We start from the raw sequence: 15,879 nt of genomic DNA on the forward strand, positions 1-15,879 counted from the left end.
CTCTCTCTCTCTCTCTCTCTCTCTCTCTCTCTCTCTCTCTCTCTCTCTCTCTCTCTCTCTCTCTCTCTCTCTCGCCTTCCATCCCATGTAATCTCTCCCTAACTCTCTCTTCTCTGATTAGGAACATAACAATCCTCGAATCGATAAAGAGTCTTCTTTTTCCCGACATCTAATAAATAACACTATCTGCGTCTGCACATCTGTATGTCAGTTTATGGCAATGATGAGACAGCCGCCAGGCTGGATGCAGAGTGATGGATGGAGAGAAAGAAGGCCAGAGAGAAGAGAGACGGCGTCTGTGTTTACGGGGTAGAGCAGACATTTGTGTTGTAGAAACAGCCGGACTAGACGGATCCCTCATTGGACTCCCTCATGAGGGGGTCAGATGGCTGAGCGGTTAGGGAATCGGGCTATTAATCAGAAGGTTGCCGGTTCGATTCTGGGCCATGCAAAATGAAGTTGTGTCCTTGGGCAAGGCACTTCACCGTACTTGCCTCGGGGGGAATGTCCCTGTACTTACTGTAAGTCTCTCTGGATAAGAGCGTCTGCTAAATGACAATGTAAATGCTGCTACACACCCTAGCACAAGCTCCTGCCACCAGATTTGGTTTCATTCCAGTGTAGGTAAATATATCGATCCACTTGTAAGAGGGTCTGGACTTTAGTGATACCTATATTTATCAATGATAACAAACACGGAGCCTGAACGATACACTCTCCAGCTGACGCTACCAAGCTGAGCGTGTCACAGGATGTTTACAAGGGAGCTCAAAATATGAATAAAATATGAGCTTCACAACTGATTAGGTAGAGAACAACACGCAGGTATCCTCGGGGCTATACCTGATGTAAAAAACACACACTGCACGTTTCTTAACGCCACACTAATACATGCCATCTTCGCATACCAGCGGTGAAAAGTGCTGGTTAGTGCAGCATACCGGTGTGCCAGTTTGTCATTGAGGACAGGTGATGTTGAGTGGAGGTGACATACAATGTTTACAGGTGACAGACATCTTTTGCTGCTTCTCCTCCTTTTCTGATGCCAAAGAATCCTGCCATTTCCTATCTGTGCTCTACAATCCTCTTAAAATGAAAACTGATTGCCACAGCCAGAAGATATCGTCGCAGTTCTCATAACACAACATTATATTCAGAAATAGGTGAATATAGATGGTATTCAACATGGATTTACTGTACCTAAAAACTATTCAGCAGTCTTCCTGTGTGTGCCGGTAAGAAAACAAATTAGCCACTCGTAAAGACATCAGTCTTACTGAACCCCAGCATCAGTCTTAATGTTTCTTTCCGGTATCTAAAACTACTAAAGAAATACAAACAGAACAATTGACACACACACATACGTACACCACCCCACCCCAGACACACCCCGGACCCCCCCCCCCCCCCCGACACCCTACAGTACCGGGTCTTTTGGCAGGCGGAGCAGAGCCAGGTTTTGTCCTTCTTGCTGTAGGCGCGGCAGGCCTTGCAGACGTTGTAGCGACAGTCCCGGCAGGACCTCTTGGGGTTGAGCAGGAAGCTGAAGGGAGAGCTGCAGCGGATGCAGCAGCGCTCGTTGAAGTGGCGCTGGCGAGACAGCAGGGAGCAGCGTTTACCCTCCTCATCCAGATCCAGCTTCATCTCACTGGAGAGGAAGGGGGGCGGAGGGAGGGAGGGAGGGAGGGAGGGAGGGAGGGAGGGAGGGAGGGAGGGAGGGAGGGAGGGAGGGAGGGAGGGAGGGAGGGAGGGAGGGAGGGAGGGAGGGAGGGAGGGAGGGAGGGAGGGAGGGAGGGAGGGAGGGAGGGAGGGAGGGAGGGAGGGAGGGAGGGAGGGCAACAAAGAGAGACATTTGGTGTTAGAGATCTAGTGGAACTAATCTCTTTTGAATGCACAGTAATTCCAGTAATTGGTGTATGTTGCATACTGGACATGAAAGCTATAGCATCTCCCACAGCAGAATCTGTCGTTGATCATCTTCTCACTTTCATAATACACAACAACTTAGATGAGTACACCCCAAGCAATACCCAAATTGACATATTTGGAGGGAAAATTACAAATGTGCATTATCATCACATGACGCTATTTTAACTCGAGCAGAGTTTCAAAAAGAAATTGCAGTAGTCTGTGCACATTCAATAGTCTTGACTTCATTCCTGTGATGGTTTGGCTGCACATTTGCAGCTAATTTCAATGGTGCCCAGAGTTGTGTAGGTCCCTATAAATTAAATATCTCTACTCTGCATCTAGAACTACGGCACCATGGCTACCAGTCAGACAGAGAGAGACCTCAATAGGGGGGAGAGAGACCTGTCAGACAGAGAGAGACCTCAATAAGGAGGAGAGAGATCGGTCAGACAGAGAGAGACCTCAATAGGAAGGAGACAGACCAGTCAGACAGAGAGAGACCTCAATAGGGAGGAGACAGACCAGTCAGACAGAGAGAGACCTCAATAGGGGGGAGAGAGACCAGTCAGACAGAGAGAGACCTCAATAGGGAGGAGACAGACCAGTCAGACAGAGAGAGACCTCAATAGGGGGGAGAGAGACCTGTCAGACAGAGAGAGACCTCAATAAGGGGAAGAGAGACCAGTCAGACAGAGAGAGACCTCAATAAGGAGGAGAGAGACCTGTCAGACAGAGAGAGACCTCAATAGGGGGGAGAGAGACCAGTCAGACAGAGAGAGACCTCAATAAGGAGGAGAGAGATCGGTCAGAAAGAGAGAGACCTCAATAGGAAGGAGACAGACCAGTCAGACAGAGAGAGACCTCAATAAGGAGGAGAGAGATCGGTCAGACAGAGAGAGACCTCAATAGGGTGGAGAGAGGAAGGGATTAAGAGAAGAAGCAGGGTGGGTAAAGAAAGAGAGGGAGGAGAGAAGGAAGAGTGTGTCAGTGAGTGAGAGAGGGGGGGTAGAGAGAGAAAGAGAGAGAACCAGGGCACTGGATAATCTTGTCAGATTAAATAGGAGCGGAAAAAAAAGGCTTAAGTAAACAAAGATTGCGTAATGACATAATATGCAAAGATAGTATGCTAATGCACCTTTTTCCAGCCAATGTATGTTGAAATTAGAGAACAATATAAAGTGAAAAAATATATTTTCGAATTTAAGTACTATGAATCATGTTAATCCAAAACATTCAACGGAAAAACGGAAATTAAATTCTTCCAATGAATCCTTGATATTTCAGGATATGTGGTCAAACCAGCAGAAGTGTGCTTACACACACGGCCAAGGGGCCAGCTCGGGGCAGGGAACAAGCCTCAGAGAGGCCTGTGCTGAGTCACGGTGAATAATCCTCAGAACACTCCTGGTGATCTGATGAAAACAACTTGGCCACCACAGATTCCTAGTCTCAATCAGAGAAGATTATTATCAGTGTATGTGTGTATTTGGCAGGGAGAATGCCATGTGCCACTGAAGAGAAGCACATGTCTACCATCCTCGCTCCCTGCATTTGTGTGTGTGTGTGTGTGTGTGTGTGTGTGCGTTTGTGTGTGTGTGTGTGTGTGTGTGTGCGTGTGTGTGTGCGTGTGTGTGTGTGTGTGTGTGTGTGTGTGTGCGCGTGTGTGTGTGTGCGTGTGTGTGTGTGTGTGTGCGTGTGTGTGTGTGTGAGTGTGTGTGTGTGTGTGTGTGTGTGTGTGTGTGTGTGTGTGTGTGCGTGTGTGTGTGTGTGTGTGATGGCATGCATTCTCATTCTTGAGGCTGAGAAAGAGAGTTTTTATGACTCAAGCTTTCTCTGTGCATTATTTGTGACCTTTAGTCAACATGTAATTGCTTCCACCTTCCATGGTGTCCTCTGCAGCCCTGCTAGCTTATAGTAACACATGATTAATTCACTCCATGTAGCTTTTACTCATACCGCCCACCGATTGGCTGAACCCTTTCACAAGGTCACCGTTGACTACACAATCCAGAGTGCACCAAAGTTCAGAAAGAAATTCTGTGGACTGGGACGACTGGTTCACAGTTATTTTATTGACTGACCCCCAACATTTTGGCCTTATTCTGTAGAAACAGCCTTTCCTTGCATCATGTTTAATTCCATATCTTTAAGCCCATATTACCATACAGCTGAGGGGTATTAGCTGAGAGAGAGAGAGTTAGCTTTAAGCATATGGAACACTGCAGTGGCCTACATTAGATACAGTACATCACAAGACCAGTTGTACACATTAACATACAGTACATATACAACATCAGGAACCAAATGACTGTTGTCCACGGCTAAGTGACCACGTTGCTAAGTGACCACGTTGCTAAGTGACCACGTTGCTAAGTGACCATAACATGGTAACCAACCAGTCACCATGTTAAATCTGAACAACAAGTTGTTTTTATAACGGGTATGGGCAGCATGTCTAGTCACTGAGAAAGGGGGTTTTGTTCAGCTTTACCCTCTGCTGTAGAAACACAGCACCACATGGACTGCTGGACACGCCATGATCTACCAAGATAAAGTAAGACCACACATGCACAGGAGGAAGAAGTACCGTAGGCGTAACTATGTGCTGCTATGCCCTTTTTATAATCAAGTAGCTGTGTAAGTCTACCAAAGTTCCGTCGAGAAGCCACGGTAAAAAAAAAGACAATAAATGTGAAGCTGTGAATTTTCTATCAACAAAACAGAAAATAAATCAGGTATTGGTTATGGTATGTTATGAGAGACTTAAGTCCGATGATGCTTTTACAATAGCTGCCGGAGTGGAGTGGGTGTGTGTGTGAGTGTGTACGTGTGTGTGTCAGTGTGTGTGTGTATGTGTGTGTGTGTGAGTGAGTGTGTATGTGTGTGTGCTGGGGGGAGAGCAAGGAAAAGCTATGTCTTTCTGAGTGTGTATGTGAGAGGAAATTGATATTGTGTGTTTTTCGGGAGGAAGAAAAAAGTGACTTGACGATGAACCCAACTTCCACATTTTGTTTTGCAAAAGTGGTTTTACGTGGGAAACAAAAACCCAGATTAGTTGTTGGTAAGCACCCGGTAATCAAAGGGACGTAATCACCTCTGACGGAATATCACGCGGAAGCACGTAAGACGACCGTCTGGTTGGAAAAGGTTGCAGACAACAAGTGCGTTCAAGATTATACATTTCAAGTCATGAATCTCCAAGTGGAATTTGGGTTGCATTTGCCACTGTGTGAAAGGGTTTATTTAAAATGATGCCAAAAGTAATGAAAGCAATGTGAGAAGCAGTGACTGATATGACCAGAAAACATTTATATTAACAATTAAAAAGTGTATAACTGCCTTTATCTCCTTATTGTTCCATTAAGCATTTTCACAGTGTTTATCTTTGGTAAACTAAACTAAGGGAGTGCTAACACACTGTGGAGGCTGGGCTTCACAGGCTTGCAGGCGTGCAGTGAAACTCTACACACAAGTCTGCATTAACCAGCCAAGAAAGACATCATCGTGTAATTCGTAACCTCTATATGGCCACTCGCTCACACTAATGGCTTCCTGCCATTGTGTCCATGGAATGACGGGAGTTTACACAACACAAAGCAAAGAAAACCTCAAAGCCTCAGAGAAATCTTACAGTAAGCAAGACATATACTGGAGGGTCTATCATCATTGTGTGAATCCTTACATAAAGTATGACTGGCCCTGGAACCCGGCCCCTGGAAGTGGAAAGGAAATGAGTCATAGTAGGAAAGGGCTGGCTCTTCCTGTCGCCTGTTTAGGGAACATAGAAAGTCGAGGCAGGAAGGGACATATCCGTTGGTCTCAAACAATCCATTTACATTTAGTCATTTAGCAGACGCTCTTATCCAGAGCGACTTATAGTAAGTACAGGGACATCCCATAGGGGGAAGTGCCTTGCCCAAGGACAAAACATCCTCTGGCACGGTCCGGAATTGAACTGACAACCTTCTGATTAATAGCCCGACTCCCTAACCACTCAGCCATCTGACCCCCCCAACAAAGCTTGTCACAGAACTAGAACATTGGATCACTCGACTGTTCGTGTTCTGTCAGTGCTGAAAAACGACACCCTCCACCTTCAGATGAGGATAAGGTGAAAGGGGATTTTTTCATCTTCATAGTCCAAAACAAATGGCCTGACTGACCAGATATAAACAGACAGAGATGAGAGAGTGTGTGTATGTGTGTGTGTGTGTGTGTGTCTCACCTGAGCCGCTCCTCCTCCTTCTTGCGGAGCCTCATGTCCCTCTGGACCACCTGCAGCACATGCTCCGCCTCGTCCTCTGTGAGACCAGACAGGTCCAGCTTACGACCCATGGCTCACTCACCCCTCAAACGCTGTCACTCGAACACTGAGACCGATAGGACCACTCTGGTGCCACCCCTGTGATAGGAGCTATCTGATTCCTCTCAACCTGTGAGGGATGAGAGACAAACATGAATTTAAGGGAGGGTCAGATGGCTGAGCGGTTAGGGAATCAGGCTATTAAGCAGAAGGTTGCCGGTTCAATTCCTGGCCGTGCAAATTGACGCACTTTACCCTACTTGCCTCGAGGGGAATGTCCCTGTACTTACTGTAAGTCTCATCACTCTGGATAAGAGCTAATTGTTTGTTGTCTTTGCTCTGTGATTTCAGTGATAACCACAAGGAATATACCCTTTAATCGCCATAGAGATCGAAATTAACACAGTAACACACTGAACCCTTTGTAAAGTATCCGATATACAGGATGACATAGAGATGGCCTTACAGCAGGAGCCTGGGTTCAAATCAAGCCCCAGCTGTTTCTTAAGTGTGCTACATCTCTCTCTCCCTTACATTGTCTTGTTTCTCAATCTGTCCCATCATAGCAGAAAGGTCTTGAAATACATGTTTAAAATAAGAGACACTTAAATAGTTATGTTTGGCAGCCATACTCTCAGCCTGAAAGCACTGCAGTGGCTTGACTATTCAGGTACCATACTTGCACACCTGCAACTGGTTTACAAACCCCTGATTAAGACATGAGCCATTCTGCTTGGTGAGGATCGTGACCATTTTACTTAGAGGTTAAGTCATCCAGTTCAACCTGATACTGCAATTTAACACTGACCTGGATTGGGTTTGACTTGACCTGACTCTATTAATTTAAACACTGCCTGTTCGTTTTAATCAAATTGCCCAAACATGAACATTCTGATATAGCCATCTGAAAATAAGGAATCATTTCCGAAAATATGTCTTACATTTACATTTTACATTTATTCATTTAGCAGACGCTTTTATCCAAAGCGACTTCCAAGAGAGAGCTTTACAAAGTGTATAGGTCACTGATAATAACAAGATAGCCCCCAAAACATAGCGAGGTGCCAAAACATCAAGCACATATTGTGAACAACCTAAATAAATGCCAAAGGGAAGAACCATAAGAACTACATAACCATGTAGTTAAGCAAGTTACAATTAAAAAACATGAACTGATATAATTGCAAGTGTACCTGTAGAAAAAGCAAGCAACAATACAAATATATATATTTCCCAGCGAGTACAACTATTTAAATCAGTGTCTTAGACTCTTCTCAGAATAACTGAACATGAAATGTTGTTAATATCAGTCTTTCACACCACAATTATAGGCTTGTGTCGGCACCAAAAAGGGTATACAGAACTATGCAAAATATGGCAGAACCCTCCGTTCATGCGCTTCCCATTGATCCCTTACCGGAAAAATTGACCGATTAAGGAATAATATAACCTTGCATACCTTAAAATGGTTGGGAAAAGGTTTAAAAGCATAACTGGAGTGTCTGCAAAAAACAGCAGTTTAGTACCATTGCTCTAATTGTCCGAGATATTTACAGGGAAAATGTTTAATACTCACTGAGCCTTATGTCGCCTAGCTCCCACCGTTAATTCTCCGGATTGGTTTTGCGCAAAGCAGCTGCGGGCGCGTATTGAAACGAATATTCTAATCAAAGGGAAATGAATCACGTTTATCCGAATGAATCTAGTTAAATCCTGCTTATTTCCATTATATATCGTTACGAAAGAACGCAAGAATTTGTACAGTATGAATCAAAAGAAGAAAATAAGTTGGTTACACCTGCACCGTGCACTTCCTAACCAACCAATCGGAGTCCTACCAGAATCATTCTGAGCTAAACGGCAAATCTCAGCGTCTAAATTGTCCTGCAAAAGTGAAAGACTATGGTATGTGCAATCGTGTTGATCTCTCACTCTCTCCCTCCCCCTCTATCTCTATGGGACTCTCTCTCTCCCTGTCGTTTTTTAATCATTCCAATCATGTATCCACTTAAATCGCAGCAACAAAACAGTGAAAAATGTGAGTATGCCATCACTTTTGGATTCTTCATCCCTCTCCTGTTCACATCTGAAACTTACACTCTCCAAAGTGTAAAGTGCACTGGGCCGCCCAGGTGCTCACTCAGGTATCTTGCCAGTTGCCACCTCTACTGTGTGCAGGGGCGGTTCTACACGGGGGCCTACAGGGGCCAGTGCCCCTGTAAAAATACCTGGCCCCCCCTGTGGCCCCCCTGAGCTGACTGAATTTTTTTTTTTTACACGTTTTTCTCCTTCTAGTAGTCATCATGAAAAGAAAATGGAATATTGCTGCCTTTTTTTCCCCAGTAAATAAAAAAGTTAGAGAAACATATCAAGATATTGAGAGAGCTGAGGAGCTGGAAGAGGGAGAGCCAGAGCCGTTTGTATGATTTAATGTAAAGCAAAATTAAAGTATTTAATGTTTAAATCTAATTTGTTTTTCATGTGCCCCTCTGATTAAACACTGGCCCCCCCCATGCCCCCCCCCCCCCAGTAAAATTTGTCTAGAACCGCCACTGACTGTGTGTATGTTCTGGAGGAGTTTTTAGTTCTCTGATTCACACATACATTTGGGACAGAGAAGGTGGAGGAGAAGAGATCATGCTTGGACCGACTGCAAATAATGTAATCGTAATGTAACGATGACACCTCCCAAAAGCAGTGGTGGTGTGCAACATTTGAGCAATTGCAATTTCAAAATAGTGTTGTTCAGTTCCAGTAACATATTAGTTACTTAACTCAGTGTGGAAATCAGTAAGAGTATAAAGTGGTGCAGACCATTTCCAGGCTCTCCACTGGATCACAATGGAGTGGACTGTGCTGCTGTGTCTGCTGTGTGTGCAGGTCTGTGTGCTCACCTCCACATCCCTGCAAGCCCCACACAGAGCAGCTCTAGCAGAGGAGGGGATCCATGACAACAAAACTACGGTATGAATTTTACTCTCAATCTAGAAGTTGTGTTGTCACACAGAGGCTTTTAGATGACATGGTTTGACTAAATGTGTGTTTTGGAGTTTGGGGTGTATTTTTTGGGGGTCTTGTAGCGCGACCAACATTTAAAATCTCCATGAAGCATGTTGAATCAACTCTCTCTACTTTTTACAAATTATGTTCAAGTCAAGATTTATATTTTTGAGCTGTACAAATGATCTCTAAGTCATCTGCTGAGTTCACTTAATGTCTACACTTAGTCCACAAAAGAATATTCAATATAGAACTACTCACCCTAGAAGTGCTCACTCTCAGTTCTGTCCTCAGAAGGACACTTGATTCATGTGAGGCATTATGGAGTTATGTGAATCACTTGAAGTTATAACGCGAGTCTTATTCTGATGTCTGGAGGAGGTCCTTGATGAGCTGTGGAATCAAGTGGAGGCTGTCACAGACGCTCCTTTCCCAGAAGTAGAAGGATGCCAACACAGACGAGGGGGGTGTTCCCCTTTAGCCCCCAACCAGGTGAGACACGTTGTCCTGAATGCAGGACTGGTCTGGTCGGACTGATCCAAGTTGTGTTCTTACAAAAATGTGTTGTTCAAATTAGCAACCAAAACTGCATTCTGTCATGCCCACATCCAAACTGAGTACAAGTGAGTTGTACTCAGGAATTTAGTTTTTAATTTCTGACATCATTTCTGACGTAATATCAGGTGTGGATAATAATTTGGATATTAATTTCCCTATTTAACTTTTAAAGGGGTTAGACGGCTGAGCGGTTAAGGAATCGAGCTATTAATCAGAAGGTTGATAGTTCGATTCCTGGCCGTGCCAAATGACGTTGTGTCCTTGGGCAAGGCACTTCACCCTACTTGCCTCGGGGGGGAATGTCCTTGTACTTACTGTAAGTCGCTCTGGATAAGGGCGTCTGTTAAATGACTAAATGTCTAAATGGTGAAATTTGAGGGACACCGGGAGAAGGTAAATCCTGCTAACAGAACATGTACAGGTACTGGATGTTTGTCTCATTTCTGTTCGTCAGAGTTCCAGGATTAAGAGGCAGACTAGACGAAGGAACAGACGACAAAGGACTCGTCTGGGATCCAGAAGTCTCATTGGTTGTAGACCCTCTGACACCCAGAGGTCTGGATGTTTGTCTCGTCTTTCTGTTCATCAGAGTTCCAGGACTAACAAGCAGAGAAGGAAACGACCAAGAACTCGTCCGGGATCCAGTAGTGCCCTCCGTCCTGGACCACCCAACCCTACGTCTAATATTCTCTCAAGCTGAAGCTTCCCTCTTAAGATGTTTTGCCTTAGACAAGCAGCATGCGCCATCTTGGGTCAACTGATTGCAGATCAAGAGGTCCTGGGTTTATGTGTCCTTTATTTTGCTTTCATTAGAAGCGTCTGCTAATAAGCGGCATTTGTTTCCTCTTGTTTTTGACTGCTGTGTCCATTTTAATGAGTCTTGCAGTTTTAAACTGACTTTGGAGTGCGTTTAACAAAGATCCTGAAGAAGTATAGCTTCGGCAGAAAATGATTTACTTTGGTTACCAGATTCAGCACGTAATTTCTGTTTCTACCACTGGGTGACAGCAGTAAGCTGTGATGTATCGTGCAATTGTTTTGTTATTCATAATTTGAGTGCTTGGATAGCTTGTTAAACGCTAAATAAAGTCAGTAACAAAAATACACATCAACATGCATATTAACTGTGTGAAATCACTCACCTCACAGGCCTGAGAAGTCAGTGTTTATTCAAAAAATATACTAAGATAATTTCATTCCAGAAAGTGCGTCTCTTAATTGGCTGTGAGAAATTCAACAGACATCTACCATATGAGATAGACACACTGCAGAGAGAGCAGGGATGACACTTATAATGAACACTGATGAAAACAAGTTACAACTCCAGCTGTCAGCAACGTTCCAGTAGAGCTGTTTATCAGCTTGGGACTTCACTGGGTGGTGCCCTGGGCTCTGTATCAGGAAGCACAACTCAAGAGAAACACATTTAAGAAACCAATCATAAACTGGTTCATAGACTTTTCAGGATCTTATTAATTGCTCTTCCATGCTAATGAAAGTACCAGGAATACTCTGTTACTCTTACTGTGGAATTTCAAAACAGGGTTGTTCTGTTCCCGTAAAATAGTCCAGTTGATTAACTCAGTTTGGAATAATCAATCAAGTCTGTTTTTTTCTGACCAGTAAATTGTACTCTGTGTAGATGTGTATGTGTGTGTGTGCGTGTGTGTGTGCGGGTAATGCGTGTTTGTGTGCATGTTATCAAAGGCATTCTTACTCTCATCTGGAAGTGGTTAGTTGTGAGAGTATAAAGTGGTGCAGACCATTTCCAGGCTCTCCACTGGATCACAATGGAGTGGACTGTGCTGCTGTGTCTGCTGTGTGTGCAGGTCTGTGTGCTCACCTCCACATCCCTGCAAGCCCCACACAGAGCAGCTCTAGCAGAGGAGGGGATCCATGACAACAAAACTACGGTATGAATTTTACTCTCAATCTAGAAGTTGTGTTGTCACAAAGAGACTTTTAGATGGCATACAGTAGTTTGACAAAATTTGAGTTTAGGAGTTTGGGGTGTATATCTTTGTGCTTGTAACACAACCCAAATTTAAATATCTCCATGAACTTGTTGAATCCACTCTTTCTACTTCTTACAAACTATGTTCAAGTCAAGATTTATATTTTTGAGCTGTACAAATGATCTCTGTCATCTGCTCATTTCACTTAATGTCTACACTTAGTCCACAAAAAAATGTTCAATCTAGAAGTGCTCACTCTCAATTCTGTACTCAGAAGGACACTTGATTCATGTGAGACATTATGGAGTTATGTGAATCACTTGAAGTTATAACGCGAGTCTTATTCTGATGTCAGGAGGAGGTCCTTGATGAGCTGTGGAATCAAGTGGAGGCTGTCACAGACGCTCCTTTCCCAGAAGTAGAAGGATGCCAACACAGACCAGGGGGGTGTTCCCCTTTAGCCCCCAACCAGGTGAGACACGTTGTCCTGAATGCAGGACTGGTCTGGTCGGACTGATCTGAGGCATGTTGTTCTGCTTGAGTGTGCCTGATGATGTTATAAGAGCACTGGTGAACTTAAGTTGTTAGTTTGTGTTCCTGCATCCTGTCATGCCGACATCCAAACTGAAAACATGTGAGTTTGGGGGGGGTGGGGGGTACAGTGTGTGGTGGACCACTCCTTTAATAAAAACATTTGCAACATGCAAGAGATACAGTGTGTTTGCCATACTGGCAGAGTTTAGACATTATGTGATCTGTGTTATACTGTTTGTTCTTACACAGTACGTTATTCTACATGGACCTATGTGTCTGATACGGAGTTCAATTGTATTTCAACTGTCAGAAAATTGAAATGTTGACTGAAGAACCAGCATGAATAAACTATAGTACTGTGGTGTGGAATAAGGTTGTCAGATATGCAAGCTTCAGATCCTTTTCCAGGTTTTTAGGGACAAACGACAGACCGACTCCAAGAGAAAAAGGGAAAGGAATGCAAAGCGACCGTCCAGAAATGGAGGTTTCTCCCTGCTTGGTGTACGTCCTTCTGTCTTATACATCAATCTACATTAGGAATTTGGTCTTTCAATTATGACATAATTTCTAACTTAATGTCAGGAGTGGCTGAACTTTAATTTCCTATCACCTACTTAAATTTAAATGGTTTAATTTAAAGAGACACCGGAAGAAGGTAAATCGTGGTAACCGAACATGTAGCAAGTACAGGATGTTTGTCTCGTCTTTCTGTTCGTCAGAGTTCCAGGAAGAAGAGGCAGGAGAAGAAACGACCAAAAAATCGTCCGGGATCCAGTAGTGCCCTTGAATCATTGAAGATTGACGTCTCAGATTCTCTCGAGCCGAAGCTTCCCTCTCAAGATGTTTCAGCTTAGACAAGCAGCATGCGCCATCTTGGGTCAGTCGTAGAGCAACTAATTGCAGATAAAAAGGTCCCAGGTTGATGTGCCCTGTAGTTTGCTTTCATTAGAAGCGTCTGGTAATAAGCGTCATTTGTTTCCTGTTGTTTTTGACTGCTGTGTTCTCTTTCACGAGTCTTGCAGTATTAAACTGACTTTGGAGTGCGTTTAACAAAGATCATGAAGAAGATCAGCTTTGGCAGAAAATCATTTACTTTGGTTGCCAGATTCAGTACGTCATTTCTACCGCTGGGTGATACAGCAGTCAGCTGTGATGTATCATGCAATTATTTTGTTATTCATAATTCGAGTGCTTGCATAACTTGTTAAACGCTGAATAAAGTCAGTAACGAAAATACACATCAACGTGCATATTTACTGTGTGAAATCACTTACCTCGCACAGCCAGGAAGTCAGTGTTTATTCAAAAAATCATTTCATTCCAGAAAGTGCGTCTCTTAATTGGCTGTGAGATATTCAACAGACATCTACCATATGAGATAGACACACTGCAGAGAGAGCAGGGATGACACTTATAATGAACACTGATGAAAACAAGTTACAACTCCAGCTGTCAGCAACGTTCCAGTAGAGCTGTTTATCAGCTTGGGGCTTCACTGGGTGGTGCCCTGGGCTCTGTATCAGCAAGCACAACTCAAGAGAAACACAAGAAACCAATAATGGACTGGTACATAGACTTTTCCGGATCTCATTGATTGATCTTCCATGGCATGTTCTGGATAAGCTCCACCACTTGGCAGTTTTTAGTTTTCTGATTCATACATTTGGGACAGAGAAGGTGGAGGAGAAGAGATTGTGCTTGGATTGTCTGCAAAAAATGTCATCATAATGTTACGATGATATCTGCCAAAAGCAGTGTTGAGCAACAGTTGAGCAATTGCTCTTATTGTGGAATTCAAAACAGGGTTGTTCGGTTCCCATAAAATGGTCCTGTTGATTAACTCAGTGTGGAATAAATAAAGTCAGTTTTTTCTGACCAGTCAATGGTACTGTGTGTAGATGTGTACGTGTATTGCGTGTTTGTGTGCATGTTATTGAAGGCATTCTTACTCTCATCTGGAAGTGGTTAGCTGTGAGAGTATAAAGTGGTGCAGACCATTTCCAGGCTCTCCACTGGATCACAATGGAGTGGACTGTGCTGCTGTGTCTGCTGTGTGTGCAGGTCTGTGTGCTCACCTCCACATCCCTGCAAGCCCCACACAGAGCAGCTCTAGCAGAGGAGGGGATCCATGACAACAAAACTACGGTATGAATTTTACTCTCAATCTAGAAGTTGTGTTGTCACACAGAGGCTTTTAGATGACATACAGTAGTTTGACAAAATTTGAATTTAGGAGTTTGGGGTGTATATCTTTGTGCTTGTAGCATGACCCAAATTTAAAGACCTCCATGAAGCGTGTTGAATCCACTCTTTCTACTTCTTACAAACTATGTTCAAGTCAAGATGTACTTTTTTGAGCTGTACAAATGATATCTAAGTCATCTGCTGAGTTCACTTAATGTCTACACTTAGTCCACAAAAAAAAATTCAATCTAGAAGTGCTCACAATTCTGTACTGAGAAGGACACTTGATTCATGTGAGACATTATGGAGTTATGTGAATCACTTGAAGTTATAACGCAAGTCTTATTCTGATGTCAGGAGGAGGTCCTTGATGAGCTGTGGAATCAAGTGGAGGCTGTCACAGACGCTCCTTTCCCAGAAGTAGAAGGATGCCAACACAGACGAGGGGGGTGTTCCCCTTTAGCCCCCAACCAGGTGAGACACGTTGTCCTGAATGCAGGACTGGTCTGGTTGCACTGATATGAGGCATGTTGTCTAGTTGTACTGCTTTAGTGTGCCTGATGATGTTATGACTGCACTGGGTTGGTAGTTTGTGTTCTTCCAAAAATGTGCTGTTCAAAGTAGCAACCAAAGCTGCATCTTGTCACATCCACATGTCACATCCACATGTCACATCCACATCCACATCCACATCCAAAGTGAGTACAAGTGACTAGTACTCAGATATTTCGTCTTTCAATTATGACATCATTTCTAAATTAATGCTAGGAGTGGCTGAACTTTAATTTTCCATCACCTGTTTAAATTTCAATGGTTTACTTTGAGAGACACCGGGATAAGGTACATCGTGGTAACTGAACATGTAGCAGGTACTGGATGTTTGTCTCGTATTTCTGTTCGTCAGAGTTCCAGGACTAAGAGGCAGGAAAATAAACGACCAAGATCTCGTCCGGGATACGGGAGTGCTCTTCGTCCTGGACCACCCGACCACAACGTCTTAGATCCTCTCAGGCGGAAGGTTCCCGATATTTCACCTTAGACAAGCAGCATGCGCCATCTTGGGTCAGTCGTAGAGCAACTGATTGCAGATAAAGAAGTCCCAGGTTGAAGTGCCCTGTAGTTTGCTTTCATTAGAAGCGTCTGGTAATAAGCGTCATTTTTTTCCTGTTGTTTTTGACTGCTGTGTTCCCTTTCACGAGTCTTGCAGTATTAAACTGACTTTGGAGTGCGTTTAACAAAGATCATGAAGAAGATCAGCTTTAGCAGAAAATGATTTACTGTGGTTGCCAGATTCAGCACGTAATTTCTGTTTCTACCATTGGGTGACAGCAGTAAGCTGTGATGTATCATGCAATTATTTTGTTATTCATAATTTGAGTGCTTGCATAACTTGTTAAACGTTGATTGTCAGTAACAAAAATACACATCAACGTG

At 43.7% G+C, this 15,879-nt stretch overlaps 1 protein-coding gene and 1 long non-coding RNA gene across 8 annotated transcripts in view; one reads left to right on the plus strand and one right to left on the minus strand.

Moving 5' to 3' along the window:
• Positions 1 to 8,094, minus strand: part of myripa (myosin VIIA and Rab interacting protein a) — a 22,183-nt gene extending 14,089 nt beyond the window's left edge. For 2 of the 3 annotated variants that reach the window (XM_084708060.1, XM_084708058.1), the window contains exons 1-3: positions 7,791 to 8,079; positions 6,137 to 6,344; positions 1,427 to 1,648 (exon numbers count right to left, since the gene is read on the minus strand). In XM_084708060.1, coding sequence (XP_084564186.1) covers positions 1,427 to 1,648; positions 6,137 to 6,246 — 332 coding nt within the window. In that variant the 5' untranslated portion in view covers positions 6,247 to 6,344; positions 7,791 to 8,079. Of the gene's footprint in view, positions 1 to 1,426; positions 1,649 to 6,136; positions 6,345 to 7,790 lie in introns of all 3 variants that reach the window. The other variant, XM_084708059.1, reaches the window with a different exon arrangement.
• A 934-nt stretch (positions 8,095 to 9,028) lies between these two features.
• On the plus strand, positions 9,029 to 15,795 carry LOC146271907 (uncharacterized). 5 transcript variants are annotated; one of them, XR_014767173.1, is made up of 8 exons: positions 9,029 to 9,178; positions 9,593 to 9,706; positions 10,227 to 11,685; positions 12,083 to 12,199; positions 12,658 to 12,762; positions 12,981 to 14,406; positions 14,803 to 14,919; positions 15,350 to 15,794. It is a non-coding gene; the product is annotated as an uncharacterized LOC146271907 (long non-coding RNA). The 5 variants fall into 5 exon arrangements; XR_014767170.1 differs by having other exon boundaries at positions 12,670 to 12,762; positions 15,350 to 15,793; XR_014767171.1 differs by having other exon boundaries at positions 9,596 to 9,706; positions 12,670 to 12,762; positions 15,350 to 15,793.
• The last annotated feature ends 84 nt before the right edge of the window (positions 15,796 to 15,879 follow it).

The sequence above is a fragment of the Hypomesus nipponensis genome, chromosome 10 (genome assembly GCF_054491055.1).
Source record: "Hypomesus nipponensis isolate SF chromosome 10, ASM5449105v1, whole genome shotgun sequence".
Classification (NCBI taxonomy): Eukaryota; Metazoa; Chordata; class Actinopteri; order Osmeriformes; family Osmeridae; genus Hypomesus; species Hypomesus nipponensis.